Genomic DNA, 18,006 nt, shown 5'->3' with positions numbered 1-18,006 from the left:
ATTACTTTTGAGGCAGAAGTGTTTTTTTAAATCTATATTGAAATGTGTATCATAAAACATGCACTAAGAAATTGATTCGAGATCACATAAATATGCATACTAAAAAGTAAAAAAAAAAAAAAAAAAAAAGCCATCAACCATTATTAATCAGTTTTGGTGTGCTTTGTAGGAAGATAATTATCAAAATAAAAAATATTATATTTTTTTCTAGAAGTAATGTATTCTCTTAGTCAAAAGTAATAAAATTAATTCTTGAAAAATCATCAGAGAATCAAATTTTTTTCACCATTGTTGAATGACAATGTAAATATTATTATTCTATATGGTGCGTATACGTGTTTCTCTATTGTATAGTGTATATATAGTGCATATACGTCTGCCTCTGTAGTATTATTCTAAAATATGTTAAATGAATATAAAACTTCAATTTATTTTCATATGTTGACAGAAAAAATATTTGTATATTATTAATTAATTATAAACTATTTTTATGTATAAATACTATAAAACTACATAGTAATTTATTATTTAAATAGTATACTAAAAAAAAACTTTTATTGAACAAAACTTTAACCTTTAATTTAAGTTGCATATTTTATATTCAAGGCTTCAAGCATGAAAGGAAAATCGAGAGACTGCAATCGTTTCCAACATTTAAACATCCTAAAAACATATTTATATATTTTCAGCAGTTGAACTAAGACCCACTGGCGTACCAAACATGACTTCTACCCTTGTCATACTAACAGCACCCTTCCCAAAATAAGGTCTACCGCAATGGGCAGAGCATCCTGTACATCTTTCTGAACTTCCCCGAAATACTATACCATCATAGAGAATGGCATGTGTGAGCCATACGTAAATGCTCAAGCCTCAAGCTATATTCTATTTTTGTGGACAATGGAAAATTAAAAAAAGAAAAAAAGAAAAAAGAAGCTTGAATCCCCCAGCAGCACTGTCAGCTAACAAAAGCCAACTCTACAAAATCAGGGGGAACATAGAAGATCATCTCTATGGTTTGCAAATTCAAACCATGATTTGCAAAAAATCAGCAACTTGATTTGCCTCTCAGTAAGTAAGCATGAGTCTAATGAAACCAACCGCTGCAGCCATCCCAACAGATGAGACACCAAAATGATACATGGAGGAGCCACACGCCTCTTTGAAATGCGGTTTCAATCTGCTTCAGAATCAGGCTCAAGCCATCTTGTGTAGTTCACAAGGTGTAATTGGAGCATTGTCTTCATTGCCAGGGTTCTGACAACTGTCAGATCCATCCTGAACTTCAGTACTAATGGGTGATCTGCCAACTTTTAGCATTCTTTCTTCAGTCTTAGTAACCCTGCTGCCAGCACATCTAACCTTTCCAACATTACATTCTTGAGGAATCCAAGGCAGTGATTGGGATAGTGATTTTTTACTATCAGTCATACATAAGCCTTCCTGGAAACAAGAAGTTGCAATTGAAGCATTGTCATTATTGGAATTCTGTAAACAGTCAAATCCATCTTTAACACCAGCAAAGTAGTCACCATCTTTTGACATTTCTTGTTTAGTATTATTTCCTCTGCCAGTACATATGATCTTACCTGCAAGGTGTTCTTGACAAATTGAGTGCAGTGAGTTTTTACCGGCAGATGCTGATTTTATACTATTCATCACAAGTAAACCTTCCTTCATAGGACACGAAGTTTCAATTGGAGCCTTTTCATTACCAGAGTTCTTTAAATATTCAGATCCATCTTTAAAGGAGGAGCTGCAATCTTTTGGCATTTCTTTGTCAGTATTAATACCTCGGCCAGCACATATGATCTTATGTGCATGATTCTCTTGACATTGACGAATTGAACGCAACGATCCTGTGTTCAGAGATGCTGATTTTATACTATCCATCGAACATAAACCGTTTTGCACGTCTTTGCAAGAAGCTGAAGCAAAAACATTCTGGCTTATGTTGTCAAGACATTTTGATCCATCATTCAATGCAGTAAGAGCACCATTGATTGCTTTTTCTCCTCCTTCACCACAGCCATATCCCCTGGCACGACTACTATTATTCTTATCTTCAGAATGTGTTCGATGAATGTTTTGTACTTCAGCATTTGATTTAACATTAAATGCAGCAAGAGCACTATCAGCTGCTCTTTCTCCTCCTTCAATGCAGGCATATCCCCTGGCATGACTACTCTTCTCAGAATGTGTTTCACTAATAATATTTCTTACTTCAGCATCAGCTTTAATGTTGTCCGCAGTTTGAACAAAAACACAGCAGCTTTCCTTAACATCCTTAACAGTATAACTTCCAAGAGATGATGGTACTTGTAAGTTTTGAGAAGCACTGAGGTCAATGCCCTTATCATCAGAAGTTATACTCTTGCTGAAATTTGGGCGGATCAACTTTCTTTTCTTTTGTTGCCCAAACACCAAATTCTCATTCTTTTCACTCTCATTGGAGCTTCTGATCTCATTTTCATCACTAAGTTTCCTCACTTTGCTACGACGCTTGAAATCCACAAAACATGTCTCTTCAGCTGTTTCTTTAGCATTGCCTTCAGTTGCAGTAGACAAATCCATAGTTTGATCAGTCAAGGCATTTTCAAAGCAATCACCCTCCTTCTTCCTCGAGCTACTGATTTGAGTTTTATACTTCAGACTTTCAGCTTTGTTGTGCATAGGCTTTGGCTTTCTTTTCTTCATCCACTTGTTGTGATTCAGCCGAACCCTTTCCATCACTGCATCAACTGAAGTATGGAAATCATAACCCTCATTCCTCACATTGTTTCCATTTTCTTGTTTGCTATCCTGCATAAAAGATAATCGAGAAAAAACACTACTCTTTTTCTTTGGATAACCAGAATTATTATTTTGAGAACCACATCCAATATCATATTCATGGATTAATGAATCACCATCTTTGAAATGACCCTCATTTGCCCATGAAATTTCAGGAGTATATGTGTCATAGTTCTTCGGTAGTGTTATGTCATGACTCAGGTTTTCTTGCAAAGTTGTGGAATGAAAATTGTTGCCTAACCATGATTGGTGGATATGGAGCAAAGAAGAAAAGGGATCATGTAGACTGCTACTCCTTCCAATATCTGGAGGAGGGATAGAAGGTGATAAGGATGGAATGTCGCAAGCCTCATAAACAACAGATTCTGCTGCCAACTGATCAGAATTTTGAACCGTGTTGAGAGGCATGTAATCCCTGTTGCTACTATAAAAAACAGAATTTTGCAAGTCACCCCCAGCAGTGTGCCACCTGCTCGTGTCTTTCAGTTCTTTACGAATGAGACATGGTTGACTGCTCAAGGATTTCCTTCCATAGTTGTTTGAAAGAGAAGTGCTTTCCATTATTGGCTTAGAACCATCATTAATTCCAGCAGATGATACCCGGCTAAAATTTAAACCAGGAGCATCTGGATCACACAGAAGGGAGTTACTGTTAGAATTAGTATCTCTTTGGGTTACACCTGTATTGTTTAAGATCTGTGACTGGATTGGGTGAATCATTGTAGAAGTTGGCCTAAGCCGATTTTGAACAAGAGGATTATGCTCCAAAATATGCTTGCTGTAAAAGCCAGATGGATTGACATCAGAATTATTCAAACCAGGAATATCATTTGAAAATAAAATCCTCTGATCAGTCTCTGGTAGGGATTTACTCATGAGCCCATCCCTAATTGATAACCTTCCCTCACCATGATTTCTAATTTTATCAGATGGACTTTTGGAGTATCCACCTATGAAGTTTGGCCTGAGACAGATATCCATATAATCCTCATTCTCATATGCAGCAAACCTACTTTCATCCTTTAATCCCAAATAATCACTAACATACTCACTTGTAGTAGTATCCACCGAAAACTGAGCAGTCCTTCCTTGCTTAACATCACTTGCATTTAATCCAGTATATTTATATTCTCCATTGTACAGCAAAGAATCTCCTTGGCGATTAGGCATTTTGATGGCTGAGATGCTACCACCCACATCTTGCTCATTTTGAAGTCTTTCAATACACATTCCATGATCAACAGATCTTCCAACTTTGCCTAAAGAGTACCACTCTGATTTCAAGTCTTCATTGCTGGACAACAGTCTCCCAGGAGAAGCCTCCGGTTCTAGCCTTCTCTCATTGAACAAATATAGAAGTTCATGAACCTACAACAGATTGATATAAAATATTTTAGCAAATCATCCTCATTTTGTTAAAAAAACTAATCATGTCCAACCAAGAGCAGACCTGATTTTCAGATAGCCCAAAGTTAAACTTGTTTGATGTAAAGTAATTTTCTCTGATTGCATCACGGAACAACTTTTCAGGCAGTGGCTTACAGAGCCAAATTGCATCGAACTTAACCTAGAGCATATCAGTGCGACCATAATATATTAATCTCAATGCAATACAAATGCACTCTTGCACTCTGAATCAAAAGAAGGCTTTGCTCATTCCTGATGTGAAGGGAAATTTATAAAATGAAGTTATTGAATTCTTACCTGAGCAGGAAATTGCTTCCCCACTTTCGCAAACGCATTTGGTACTATATTGATAGCTCCATCACAGGATGCCTTGAACACACCATGCAGTTGTCTCTTCTCGTATTCAAATAAGAACAAAATCATTCCAGTTTTAATCTGCTCTACAAACTGGATATCAGAAGACGGGAGGCCAAATAATCCCCTCTTGAAGCATTCTCTTTTTGTTTCACTATTTGACATAAAGATTGCTCCATAATCTGGGTCTTTTCCATATGCATTGTTGTTCTTATCATTGATTCCCATGGAGATATATTTACTAAACTATACACTGTCACATGAGAAAATAAACAACAAGGTTTGCATTGTGTAAAAAATAGTCACACGTATCAAATTCCTTTCAAGTTTCAAATATCATCAGTCAGTATTTAGCAAGATCAAATATCAACCACGACCGTTACATTCTACAGTTTAAAATTACAATCAACAACACACAAAACCTAGGCCTTTTCCATCACCATTGTTGTGCTTATCATTGATTCCCACAGGGATATATTTACTATTCTACGCTTTCATGAGAAAAAATTAACAACAGGGTTTGCAATTATGCAAATATAGTCACTCATAACCAAGGTTTTAAAAAACGGTTCACAACCATGATTTAGCAGCAATACCAAGATTTTTTAACAGTCCATCGGCGTTTGGTACCACATCAACCGTGACCGATATTTAAAACCTTGCTCATAAGTCATAACAAATGTCTTCCAAACTTCAAATATCAATCAGTATTCAGCAAGTTCAAACATCAAAACCACAACTATTAAATCCCACAGTTAAAATTACAAACAACAATACACAAAAAAAAAAACGTCCTTAAGAACTGACACGCAATCGATTTGGTAACACTAAAAGGAAAACAAGGCACATTCACTTCAATCACAACGTAACATAGGTTTTCTATCCAATTAGATTAATACAGTTCAAACCAACCAAACCTAAAATATTACATCCCCTTTTCTAATTTCTAGTTTCAAAACAAAAAATATATATATAATCCTATACAAACAACGACTCCGTAGTATGATCGAAACAAAAACAACTACGAAGAATGTCGACAAATTCATAATGAAAAACGATACGACGAAAACATGACAAAAAAAAAATAGAACAAAGCGCCCAACGCAAAAAAAAAAAAAAAAAAAAAAAAACTTCGTTGGAACATCGCAATGAACAAAATGTTCTGATGAATAGAGAATGCGTAATGTAATAAGGAAAAGGAAAAGTGAGAAGGGAAGAGAAGAAGCGTACCGAAGAAGAAGAAGAAGAAGAGAGGGTTTGAGAGAGTGAGAGTAAAAAGGGTAGAAGCGAGAGAGGCGCGATTCTGTGTAGTGACTGATGGGTTTTGTCTATAATTTTGCAAGAGTGGTGACACTATCAAACCGTTCTTATAGAGGAAACCGTAATCTAAGTGGGGCCATTTTTAAAAATAAAAAATAAAAAGGTTAAAGGATAGGTTTGAACTTTCAAGGATTTCCCCCTGTGGGTGACAACAAGAAACACATGACACGTGGAGCCGGTAGGTATCCCACTAGAATGGGCGCTGTGATTGGAAATACAATTTTATCCTCTATAATAATAATTCTCTCTAGTGGAACATACTCTTGTCTACAATAAAAATTACCCAATAAATAATTCATTTATTATTACATATTTTACACGATTTTTTTCTATATCAATTACTTGAGGTGACTAGTGTGTTGCTTCTAGTTAAGGAATATCCTATGTTAAAAAAAAAGTATAATTTGATTAAAAATTTATATATATTGTTTTGTTGATGTATATAAATCATATCTTTTTATTGATTAACAGCATAAACATAAACTATTAAATGCAAATTAGAAGTACTTAAAATAAAATTATAAAAATATATTTTATTTTTTTATTTAAGGATTTGTTTATTGTTCTTTTGCTTCACATACTCAAAGATGAGAGGTTTTTTATTTCAACTTTCAATTCTACGCGATGGTGGTTAGTGGTGGCGGTTTTGCTGTTTGGTTGCGAGCTTGGGAGGAAGGAGGTGATGGCTGTGGTGTTTTTGTTTTTGAGGTTAAAGGAGATGGTGACTGTTGGTGTTTGGGGGAAGGAGAAAGGTTAGAGATGAAGGTGAAAATTAGGGTTCACAAAAGAGATAAGGGAATGATTATTAATCATAATTAATTAATTGTTAATAAACAGAAAATTAGAGGCTTACATCATTAGTTATTTGGTCAACATTTACATATTGACCACAAAAATAATTCAATGAAGGACCAAAATTATTACTTTTAAAAATCAAGGGAATCCAATTTTATAATTAAAAAGTAGGAAATGAAAATCGTTCGATTCACAAATTACGATTATTATTATATATAAAGATTAAAATACTCCTCCTGAAAGAGAGCATTTTTAGGCATTACCATTCAATACTAGTGATTTTTCTTATACGGAAGCACTTTTAAGAGTTATTGGCTGGTTTATATAAACTTAAAAATATATTTTTAAAATAATCATTTTTTAAAATATTTTTTTAATAAGCATATAGGATTCTTTCTTCAAAATAAGTAAAAAAGTAAACCTTTTTAAACAAAAGTAATTTATACAAAAAAAAAGTAAAATAAGTAAAATATAATTTTAAAATAAAAATATTTATTTTATTAAAAAAGTATTTTTTAAATAAATAAATTTAAACAAACTAAATCATTATTATTATTGAGACATATACTTCATCTCAATATCATATTAAATATTTTTTAATTTTAAACATTTTTATTGCTTATAAATATATTTTTTAAATTTATTTTGATTTAACACTTAGCTAAAAAAATCACTCTTTTTTTTGTCTTTATCTATTTTCTTAACTGTTTTGGACTATTTTATTATCTTTATTTCTAAATTAAATTTCAATATTTTTTAAAATGAATTATCAAATAGTTAAAAATAACTATCCATTACTCACGAGAAAAAGAAAAAAAAATTGCCCATTAGAATATGAATTATAATAATTGACTTTTGGATATAAAATAAATAGTATTAGGATGAGAATACTCATCTGCATTCAAGATCTTCAACGAAAATTAGATACTTCGTTCGATAGGTCTATTTCGTACTAATATTATTATTAATAAAAAAAATAAAAAAAATTATGAATTATTAATCATAAATCTAAAATACAATTTATATGTGAAAAATTTTATTTATTATGATTTTAATTATAATTAAAATTTATAATAAATATTTAAAATTCCTGATATTATAGTTGTTTGTACACGTTTGTTATTTAAAATTACTGATATTATAGTTGTTAGTATTACTTAAATAATTTCCAGAACTTAGTTTCTGGAAAAAGAAAAAGAAAAATAGTTATGATGCTATATAAATGTGTAAAAATATAGATTCTAGGGGGAAAAATATTCACTACAAAGACCGACATCATGACATGATCAAGTATAACATGTTAGTGCAAAAGTGCATATCAATGTTTAAAAAAAAGTGTATCAATTAAACTCTTATAGAAAAATATGAAATAAAAACTAAAAAAATATAGTTATTAATTCATATTTCAATGCCACAAGCCTTTGTAAGATGTTATCATTTTTTCTGGGCAAAGGTGGTGGTTGTATCGCAACTCAAGCTGTTTATCTACCAGTCATCCTCATTCAAAATTTACAACATCGATTGGGGGAAGAGAACTTTAGCACCTGAGTAAACAGATTTAGCATCATCTGCACAAGAATGACGGAAAAAAAATAGGGGGGGGGGGTCATAATTGACATCATGGTCGTAGAAACACTCAACAATCAATAGCCTAAACCTTACAAAATCTTAATTCACAACTGATGAGGATACACTATTGAACAAGAGTACAACATAAGACTTTGCCTTATCAAACTCCTCGTTTTTGGTTAGACATGGGATATTCCTACATCGTTTGAGCATGGGACTAATCTGTGCTATGGCTTTAGTCATGCCTTGATCTCTAGGTGCTTCTAGTAAGTTTCAAAAATCAAACTTCTGCGTTGCCACTAAAACTCAGTAACATATAAGATAAACAGAGCCACACCTTGCCATTAACTCGATTTCCAATTTAATGTACCATGAGGTTACAGATTAATTGGTTAGCAGTTCTAAACTTCTAATGTCTAAGTGCATGTTTGGTCCAACTTGTTTTAGTCTTTTAGAGAAACAATTGTTTATTTTTCCCATCTCCTAAGAGAGACTTTAAACAATAAGTGATTATTTTTGAAGAAATTAATCTTTTCCAGATATGCACTAATTCTCGCACGGGTTCTCAATAATATTGTATAATATAACACTATTCGTGTGATTCTTTGTTATCAATAAGTTAATCTTTGGTACACGGCAACATTATAGGCTTTTGTATGATTCGTACTTTTGCAATTCACATGAGAATTCACATAAATACTTATTAGGCTTCGGATGAATTTTCCATTTCTCACACACTGATTCATTTCCACATAGAGGCTGCCAAATCTCCAATCACACAAATAATAGAAAGTGAGAAAAAGGAACCATTTGTTACCAGGGATGCTAATTAGTTCACTAACTAACTTCAAACATGAAACATGCAACAAAAAAAGCAACTAGACATGCATATGACCATGGCTATAACTAAATGCATAGCTAAAACTTTACCTGTGATAGCAGATAAACTGAAAGTAGATGGGACATTAGCCTCAACCTCCACTACAGCTTTAGCCACTGCAATGCCAACAGACACACTTTGCATAATATCTAATCCTGCACAAATTGATGTGAGTGTTCCACCAACTAAGCAATCACCAGCGCCAGTAAGCCTCACAACTGATGCAGGAAGAGAGGGAAAATGCACAGCAAAGAGATGAGAGCTTCTATCAAGTTCTGAAAAACCAGAATAACGACTAGGTGGACATTTTTGCATAACAGTCTTGAATAATTGTCCTCTGAAGCCACACTGATTTGTTTTCTCTGCAGGCATTTTAAATTGTCTAGGCCATCCTTTATTGCATAAAAACACTCCATTAGAGCCAAAGGTCACTAGGACCACTTTAATGCCTTTTTCTAGCAAAACCCATATTGCTGGTTTCAGCATTTGAAACAAAGATAATACTGAAATATTTTTCTTCTGACTTTCTTTAAGTGGATGAAACTCATCACTGCCAGATAAAGCATTCGCCATCGCAATAAGTTCATCTTCATTTGGAGAAGCAAAAGTTACCTAAACAAAGTATGCACAATTTAACATATCTAAAAAAATTTATGATGTTGGTAAAGTTAAATCACATGCACATTGCACAATGTAATATATCTAAAAAAAATTAGTGATGCTAGCAGAAGTTTAAATTTACACATATAATAACAATGTTATTAAGATAATGAATATCAAGAATCCAAGACAACACAAGGAAAGTTGCTGACAAGTGATACCAAACAAACTGTTTACAACTGCTACAGATTATGTAAATAACTAAATATTGTAATTAGGGATATTATGAGATGTTGTGAGCTGTATGTATTTATATAAATAAATTAGGGAAACTGTTATTCATTGTATTTATGACTTATATTATAAACAAGAACCTCCACTTTGTAAATTAGACACATAGAATTCAACCTACGTATCTCATTCTCTCTCTTTCTAAACAACTATTTCAGACTATTGCAATGCCCATTTACTCATAAACACATTTGACCAAACCATGAAACTAATAGACCTAATAAAGAATATGATGTTTGTGTAAAGCATAGCACTCACATACTCGACAATAGAACTGATTCTTCGGGATTTAGTAACTGATACTGGCTCAAACCATACAGGACACTCCATGTCAATCGCCACTGAGAAATGTAGATATTTATGCAAAGGGAAAGAACAACTTTTGTAGTTAGTTCATAATCCAACAGAGAGAGGGTAAAAGAGAATTAAAATATTAGCATGCAATGTACTTTTACAAGCAGCTTCAAGAGAAGGATGACTCAGATTTGCATCAACCATTAACACTGGAGCAGATAGTAAAGTGTTTTTGAAGCGAAAGATCCAGTCAGGTGTCAGATATTTTTCCTGCAACAATATGATTGAATTATATTTCTTTTTACTTGCTTCCGTCTTTTATAACAGCTTTCATTATATAAATATGTAAGGTTGCAAAATACATCTTTTAGCTTGCTTAAGTTTGGAGATTACTTGATAGCTTAATCAACTTACAAAAGCTTCCACACTAGCAACACCAGCTGCTACCTCACCATTAACATCAAATATATTGCATACTACTGGAGTCTCAATATCTTTATCCTTCAAAATACCTACCTCAAATTTAACAATGTACAAAAAAACCATTACTTTTAACATTTTTATGGCAGATCGAATGATGACAGCCACAAAGCCAAAATAGTGTACCTTCTATAGATAGGCCAGCAGATTTCCACTGATTCAACAGCAGATTTCCTAGAAAATAAAAAATAAAGAGAATAAAGGAAGAGTTTTGTAAGTTTCTTCTCTAGATTTATTCTCCAAATGCCATTCTGATCAAAGTGTTTTCTGATACTCACACAAGTCATTAACAAAGAATCAACTGTAGAATATTCTTAACTGATTGGCATGACATGCATATCAGTTCACATCCTTAGAATGATATATTATTCAGAACATTATAGATTTGGTATACTTATAATTTGTTAATTATAGGAATAAGTGTAGAATGAAGATACTAATGAAGTGTAGAAAGTCTAATATTGTAATCAGGGATCTAAGTATCATTAAATGTGTTCAGTCACTCAATGGTCATTTTCTATGTATTTAACTGGTTAATTAAGTGTAGAAAGTCTAATATTGTAATCAAGGATCTAAGTAATCAAAGACAGTCTAAATGGTCAATCAAAGCATCAGACACAATAATTAAGCCACCAAGGGGTCCAGTCAAATCTAGAATCTTACTGGAGTTGATTAGTAGGAGTTTTCAAGTGCTTTAGATCAGATTAATGAAGTATTATTGGGTAAAACCAAACTGCATCTATTTCATGTAGAAGGGCACTGTTTATTTCTAGGATTGGATTTCTTAAGCCTTATTATTAGATTTCAATCCAAGAACTATTTCCAATCCAGCAATCCTATACACTCTAGGATGGCATAGTTTCTTCAGAAAATTATTTTATAACAATTTTTGTTTTAAGAAAAGCAACACTACATTAGTGCTTTAGTCTCTAAGTAGGACAGAAACATACATCCAAATTTTGATAAATGAATCAGAGAAATGTCTCCACTGCGAACAACTGACAAATTTGAATATAAACCAATCAAAGTTGCCATAAAGGGTTCCTCTTGACCATAATAAATGCTCAAAGTAAAAAAAAAATATGACAGCAATGAGAGAGAAAATGTTTGTGATAGTAACAATTACCTGCCATGTCAAACCCAAGAGCACTAATCATGTATGGCTTTGCTCCTAGTTTTGACATGCACTCGGCTACATTCCTTGCCACACCTCCTTGGACATAATAGACCTGACAATTCTCCGGTATAAGAATGAGAAAGAAAAAGGCAACAATAAAGAATTTCCAATCATGGCAATGAATAAATGACTGCTTATGGTTTTTACATCATTAACAAGATTGAGCTAACCAATGCCTATTGTTGGTCTGAGTGGTAAGGAACTTAGTTCCTCTTAACCAGAGTTTTGGGTTCAGTCTTTTCCCCTTGCTCAAAGTAACTTTCCAAATATCAAAAGTTTCAGACCCGTGGAAGAAAAATATAGTGCAGGCATCCTCCTTTCATTTACCATTGACTTAGAAGCAATTTTTCATCATCTTCACTTAATGTAGGAGATATAAGGTGGGTTAGATGGTTAAGGGAGAAGGGAAGGGGGGAAAGGTCGTGGCCCATGGGTTCAATTTCCTCTGCTAACAAAATTAACATTCTAGTAAACTAATTTTTGACGATAAAAAGCAAAAATCTTCACTTAATGTAATCAATTATCAACTTGAGACTTGATAGTGATCAGTACTAACAACTGAATCAAGGGTTGTATATATAGTTGTTCTCTTGAGCAAAATTGAAGGGATTTCAACTTTACATTAGCAGATTAACAACTAACATTTTCCGATAAAAAAAAAAAACATTAACATATATATATATCATAGTAACTAACTAAGCAGAAGTAAGATACAGTCCCAGAAAAGCAAACAAAAATGAAAATGAAACATGCAAGTAAAGATGTGCCTAGTAGGTTTCTTTTCTTCTTTCTTCTCAGATTGAATATAGTTTGATCACTAACCTTGCCAGGGGTAGTGGTTCCAGGATTTGCTAGCATTGAAGGTGTAGCATGAATGTCCAATACCATACCCCCAATTATCACCGCTTCTCCATCCCCATGCTCCATTTTTTTTACCTCTTCCCGCAACCTTACCATCCAACAACAACAACAAACAACCATCAAATGAATTTGCATAATATGCAATAACAATAATAAAGAAAAAAGAGAGATTAATAAATATTAATAAAAACTAGGGGGGATAAAGAAATATTAGCATAGATAGAGTTTGCAGGAGATGCATCACAGTATTATTAGTTTCACGAACCTGAGTTCTTCCCTTAATGCTACCCTCCTTTCCTGTTACTGTTTTTTTTTTCTTTCTCAAATCCCACGCTGGCAAAGAATCAATCAAGTAGCAAATAGCTATCCGATCGTTGCAATGCTATATAAATCCAATGAAAATGAAATGAAGGGAACAGGACAAAATCCTAGGTGTTTGTTCAGGTAATGGATGAGTCAATAGATGAGAGAGAAGCAGGAAATAACCCTTTGAGAGACTCTGTAGGTCAAATCTACAAATAAGTTTTTTTCTTTTTTCTTTTTTTTTTAAGGTTAAATTAGTTTTTTTTCTCTCTAATTTATTAGTAAGACATTAAATTTGGTTTTTTTTTATTTTTTAACATTTAAGATTCAATTTTGTCTTTTTTTAATTAAATTGACGGTATTAAGAAAATGTGTATTTTATAATAATTTAAAATCATTTAGTGATAATTTTAAATTGTCATAAAATGTAATCATTTTAAAAAAAATTAAATTCTAACAACTTAGAATTGTCATAAAATGTAATCATTTTAAAAAAATTAAATTCTAAAAACTTAGAAGAGGAAATTGAATATGATATGAGTTGCTTGTGAACTGAATTGACTCCGAACAATTTGAATTGAGTGTATTTGGATTGAATTATGAATTTAGAATTATAAATTCGATCAGAACCAATAAATCAAATTTTTAAGAGTTGTTTGATTTTGTTTTCGCTTCGCTTTAAATATTGGGACTCTGAATGTTGGGTAGTGGTTGAACTCCTTTAGGTATATATATTATTATTTATTTTAATTTTTTTCATATTTATTTTTTCTGTTATGTTTTTAATATTAATGAATTATAATTTATTTATTTGTTTGAGTCAATCTACTTGCAACAAATTTGATTAATATATTCATCATATTAAATGAATCAATTTTATTATTTTTAGACACTTGATAATATTGTGTTAAAGTTCAATATTTGAATGAATCATGATATAAAATAATGATTTTAAGAAAAAAAAAGATTAAATTTAAATAAATAACTCATTAATTATAATCAAACCAAACCGTCCATAGATAATTAGGATGAATTGAATTTAAAAAAAATTATAAAAATCCAATTGAATCAAATTTAATTTGGATTAGATGCTCAAGTTAACCAAAATGAATCCGGAAACGCCCTACTTTGAATCTAATTTAGAAAAAAAAAAATAGTACTTGGAGGTGGTAAAAGTCAAATTTAACCCTATCAGCCCTACGAAAATGATTGGCAAATAGAAAGGTCTATTGAGAAGAAGCAGAGTGAGTGCAGAGAGATGGCTTGCAGACAGTTGTGGGCTTCAAGAGCTGCTTCCTACCTCAGGATCTCCGTGTTTCACAGAAGCTTCTCTAACGGTAATCTCCTCCTTCCTCTTTTTCTTCTTCTTTCTATGATACGTTTTTTCTTTTCCTTTGCTTTGTTTCATTGATCATTTACGCTGGTTTTGTCGTCACGTCACGTGCGTGGCGTGGACGAAACATGCGGATCGATCTTGATCCGTGCCTTTCAATGTGTCATTTGAAGTTCCGATTCGTTTCTTCTTCTTGATGGCAAAACTCACGTTTTGGTGTTTTCTGATGTACAATGTACTGCATGGTGATTATCATATATATATATATATATATATATATATATATATATATGTAATAGTGTGGGTTCAGCTGTGTCTGGTGATCTCTCAGGTTATGTTGCAACTGATCAAGGTTTCAAATATCGGTCTTGGTCGCGTTTGTTTGTTGATATCGCAGACAAATGGCAGACAAATGTGGCCGATGCGGTCCAATTGTGATCTTACTGTCGCAGATGGTTAAAAAACCTTGATGTTCAAATCACGGTCGTGGACCGTTTTTTTAAAAACCTTGCAATTGATGAAAAGGAAATAGAATGAATCAAAATGAAATGACATTAGTTGTCTCTGTTTATATTGTTTTAATTAGGATGGAATTGAATAAACAATTTGTTCAATTGAACATGAATGACTATAGGAACATAGATTCACATTGGAAGTTCATTGGAAAGTGCAAATAGAGGCTGAAACGTGTAAACAAACAAACAGACGCTAACTGTTTGCTAATTTTTTTTAATCCTTCGGCTTACCTCCTAACAATAGTAGTTGAAAAATTCTAGTGTATTCCATGGTAAAATGTTCAAAAGAATGGGAGAAGTATTTTATTTCATTCCATCTTGTTCTATTTTAATTCCGCCCTTATTTAGATATTCATACATAGTCATATTTGTTATGGTCATTTTAATGGGAAGGAAAGAAACAGAGTATGATAATAATAGAATGCTTTTGTTGTTGAATATTGAATGACAACAAATTAAAGGAGAGATTTTTACCTTTCTCAACAGAGAAAATAGTTTATAAATGCTAAAAATTTGAATGATTCCCCCTTCTTACCCCCCTACTATTTAAGCTAAGTCCTTGCCCTTCTGCTAAAACAACCAAACTACTTCCATAACTACTTTCTAACCAAATACATAACTTTATAACTATATGTAACTACTTCTATTACTTCCTAAACTCCAAAGTCCAATGATAAACAAAGATTTTAGGTGGTTACTGGTGTATCTTAGGAAGGAACCAGTTCTGGCATCAGCAATGTCCTATTTCCAAAATTCATATTTCCACCTCTGAGTGGCTGTATTCTGAAAGTAATGAACAGTGCAAAAAGAGAAAAAGTAATGGCACGGTATTGCTACTCATTGTATAAATTATGTTTGATATTTATGTAGGCTAAGTCTATTGAAGAACTTGTTTGCTTAGGATTTGTCAGAATTTAGGTTATGTTATAGGTTACAATTGTGGTAATGACTCTAATTAAAAGAAGAAAGATAAGTTGTAATTGATTCTTTCTTGTGTCAAGAATACAGTTTGCCACTATAATTGGATAAAGTTAGTACTGAAAGATGGTGCAATCATGCAGTTAGATTGTGTCAAAGTATGCATACTGTTTTTTTCTTCAATGAACTTCATATCCTCTTGACAGAATAAAGAAAATCAGTAAACTGTAGTTGTGTTCTGGTTGCATTTAAAATTTGCATATACTATGTTTTTTAACATTTAAGTCTGCGAGTTATAATATCCCTGACATTGTGCCATCAGTGTTATAACTTACTAGAATGTCAATCATTGTGACACCACTTATAGAGTGAGTTTTGACACAATGATAAGGTGGTTTACCTTCCAAGTTGTGACTTAGTCATAGGTCCCTGTGGCTGAAACAGCTACTCTAATCAGGGGATAAAGTGATAAAAGATTCCACCATTGTTATTAACTTCTTTACATGTGAACCATGCTCCCACCGCATTTCTGCGTTGCTGCTTCCTATCCCTAAAGAGACCTCAGGTTCTACTCATTTCTCGTTCTGTACTGTTTTTCTCTTTTTTTTTTTAATAATGATGGGTATTATTTAATCATTTCTCAATTTACATTGGTTTGATACAATCTCCATTTTCCAAAAAACTAATTATCTATTTTTACTTTGATAAGAACTTTACCGTCATCAGTTTATGCTTTTCCCGAACAGTTTGAGTAAAGTTTCTCACTTTATCTTCACTTCGTTTTTTTTCTTTTGGATATGGGCTTTAGTATGCTCATTGAAAGTGTGAATCCTAGTTTTCAATGGTGAAACTTTTTTTTTCAATAATGAAACTTCACAATGCTTCTGAGAAAAAAAAAATTCTGTTAGTTTTGGTGTGTAATGTGTATCAAATTTTGTTGGAGAATTACTTTTGGACCTACGTTATTTAGAAGAATTGGGGGGGTGGGGGGCGGGGGGGTGCTGTTACTCTTCTTAATGGCTGAGTATTCTGCTATTATTTGGTTGCTCTCTGTTTTCTCTTTCTTTTGCTGCTAGTACTAGTGTACCAGTCAGATTCTTCTTCTAATAACTTGACTGATCAGATTCCAATATTTTATTTATTTGTTGGGTGATTTAGCAACAAAGTCAATTAATGGTTTTTGGCCCAAATATGGCCTCCCTTTGTTACACCTACAGTTTTGAATGATCTGAAGTATGCTGATTCTCATGAGTGGGTGAAGGTTGATGGAAATTCTGCAACTGTTGGCATAACTGATCATGCCCAAGATCATTTGGGTGAGGTTGTGTATGTTGAATTGCCTGAAGTGGGAGCCACCGTGACACAAGGAGAAGGTTTTGGTGCAGCTGAAAGTGTGAAGGCAACTAGTGATATTAACTCTCCTGTTTCAGGAAAAGTGGTCGAAGTTAATGAAAAACTTACCAGTTCTCCTGCTTTGGTGAGTAGTATTATTGCCTAATTCCTAAAAGAGGTTTTTACATGAAAGACAAGATATGAATGCATGCCTAGTGTATGTGAACTTTAAATATTTTTTCTTCTTTCGGTACTTTCTTTGTACACTCTGATCTAACTTTTGAATCACCAGGTCTATGTAATGCTGAAGTATTGCAATGTTTTCTTTTTTTTATCAACACCAAGTATTTTTCATCTTGTCCTACGTTTCTTCATACAGGTCAACACAAGCCCTTACAAAGATGGATGGATAATTAAAGTGGAGATGAGTGACAGTGGTGAACTAAACAACCTGATGGATTCAGAAAAGTACTCCAAGTTCTGTGAAGAAGAAGATTCCAACCATTGATAGCCTTGCCAAGTGCTTTCATTAGTACTCTTCATGATGTTGATCATGTTCGACTAGGGAAGCTAAAAATTGCTTGATTTCTCCTCCTTTCGTTCATGTGTCTTGAATATATTTTTGTTTCTCGTGAGCTTCAAATTCAACGGGCTAACAATTTTCACCCTTTGCCTTAGAAATAAGAAATTAAAAATGTGGGAAATCTTTTTTTTTTTTTAAGTTGGTTAGGAACAAGAAAACAGGATGAGAGATAAAGAAAAGAAAGATTTTATTAAATGGAAT

At 32.9% G+C, this 18,006-nt stretch overlaps 3 protein-coding genes across 7 annotated transcripts; 1 reads left to right on the top strand and 2 right to left on the bottom strand.

Annotated features, from left to right (window-relative positions):
• Positions 1–653: 653 nt before the first annotated feature.
• LOC112997614 (uncharacterized) lies at positions 654–6,147 on the bottom strand. The gene is made up of 4 exons (XM_041013121.1): positions 5,785–6,147; positions 4,498–4,807; positions 4,244–4,360; positions 654–4,161 (listed from the first exon to the last, which is right to left on the bottom strand). The coding sequence occupies exons 2-4, from the start codon at positions 4,780–4,782 to the stop codon at positions 1,198–1,200; spliced, it is 3,366 nt and encodes a 1,121-aa protein (XP_040869055.1). The 5' UTR covers positions 4,783–4,807; positions 5,785–6,147; the 3' UTR covers positions 654–1,197.
• A 1,820-nt stretch (positions 6,148–7,967) lies between these two features.
• LOC100801351 (pseudouridine kinase) lies at positions 7,968–13,314 on the bottom strand. 5 transcript variants are annotated; one of them, XM_003556242.5, is made up of 9 exons: positions 13,087–13,314; positions 12,783–12,909; positions 11,910–12,012; positions 10,910–10,957; positions 10,718–10,815; positions 10,459–10,573; positions 10,268–10,350; positions 9,169–9,730; positions 7,968–8,237 (listed from the first exon to the last, which is right to left on the bottom strand). In XM_003556242.5, exons 2-9 carry the CDS (start codon positions 12,885–12,887, stop codon positions 8,179–8,181), a joined length of 1,173 nt encoding a protein of 390 aa, XP_003556290.1. In that variant the 5' UTR covers positions 12,888–12,909; positions 13,087–13,314; the 3' UTR covers positions 7,968–8,178. The 5 variants fall into 5 exon arrangements, with proteins under 5 accessions (XP_003556290.1, XP_006605503.1, XP_040869060.1 ...); XM_006605440.4 differs by having other exon boundaries at positions 7,968–8,213; positions 13,087–13,313; XM_041013126.1 differs by lacking the exon at positions 13,087–13,314 and having other exon boundaries at positions 12,783–13,069.
• A 929-nt stretch (positions 13,315–14,243) lies between these two features.
• LOC100796561 (glycine cleavage system H protein 2, mitochondrial) lies at positions 14,244–17,887 on the top strand. The gene is made up of 3 exons (XM_003556232.5): positions 14,244–14,461; positions 17,108–17,367; positions 17,602–17,887. The coding sequence occupies exons 1-3, from the start codon at positions 14,383–14,385 to the stop codon at positions 17,728–17,730; spliced, it is 468 nt and encodes a 155-aa protein (XP_003556280.1). The 5' UTR covers positions 14,244–14,382; the 3' UTR covers positions 17,731–17,887.
• Positions 17,888–18,006: the final 119 nt, after the last annotated feature.

The sequence above is a fragment of the Glycine max genome, chromosome 20 (genome assembly GCF_000004515.6).
Source record: "Glycine max cultivar Williams 82 chromosome 20, Glycine_max_v4.0, whole genome shotgun sequence".
In the NCBI taxonomy this organism is placed as follows: domain Eukaryota; kingdom Viridiplantae; phylum Streptophyta; class Magnoliopsida; order Fabales; family Fabaceae; genus Glycine; species Glycine max.
This window is presented reverse-complemented; position numbering and strand designations above follow the sequence as displayed.

Bases quoted from the DNA above. Each gene is read 5' to 3' on its own strand.
- LOC112997614 (XM_041013121.1), bottom strand. From the start codon at position 4,782: ATGGGAATCAATGATAAGAACAACAATGCATATGGAAAAGACCCAGAT. The intron at 4,361-4,497 runs GTAAGAATTCAA...GATATGCTCTAG, and splicing joins GGAAGCAATTTCCTGCTCAG to GTTAAGTTCGATGCAATTTG. The intron at 4,162-4,243 runs GTCTGCTCTTGG...AATCTGTTGTAG, and splicing joins TTGGGCTATCTGAAAATCAG to GTTCATGAACTTCTATATTT.
- LOC100801351 (XM_041013126.1), bottom strand. From the start codon at position 12,956: ATGCAAATTCATTTGATGGTTGTTTGTTGTTGTTGTTGGATGGTAAGG. The intron at 12,013-12,782 runs GTTAGTGATCAA...GAGAATTGTCAG, and splicing joins GAACCACTACCCCTGGCAAG to GTCTATTATGTCCAAGGAGG. The intron at 10,816-10,909 runs GTACACTATTTT...AATTTGAGGTAG, and splicing joins TGCTGGCCTATCTATAGAAG to GTATTTTGAAGGATAAAGAT.
- LOC100796561 (XM_003556232.5), top strand. From the start codon at position 14,383: ATGGCTTGCAGACAGTTGTGGGCTTCAAGAGCTGCTTCCTACCTCAGG. The intron at 14,462-17,107 runs GTAATCTCCTCC...TTACACCTACAG, and splicing joins TCACAGAAGCTTCTCTAACG to TTTTGAATGATCTGAAGTAT. The intron at 17,368-17,601 runs GTGAGTAGTATT...TTCTTCATACAG, and splicing joins TTACCAGTTCTCCTGCTTTG to GTCAACACAAGCCCTTACAA.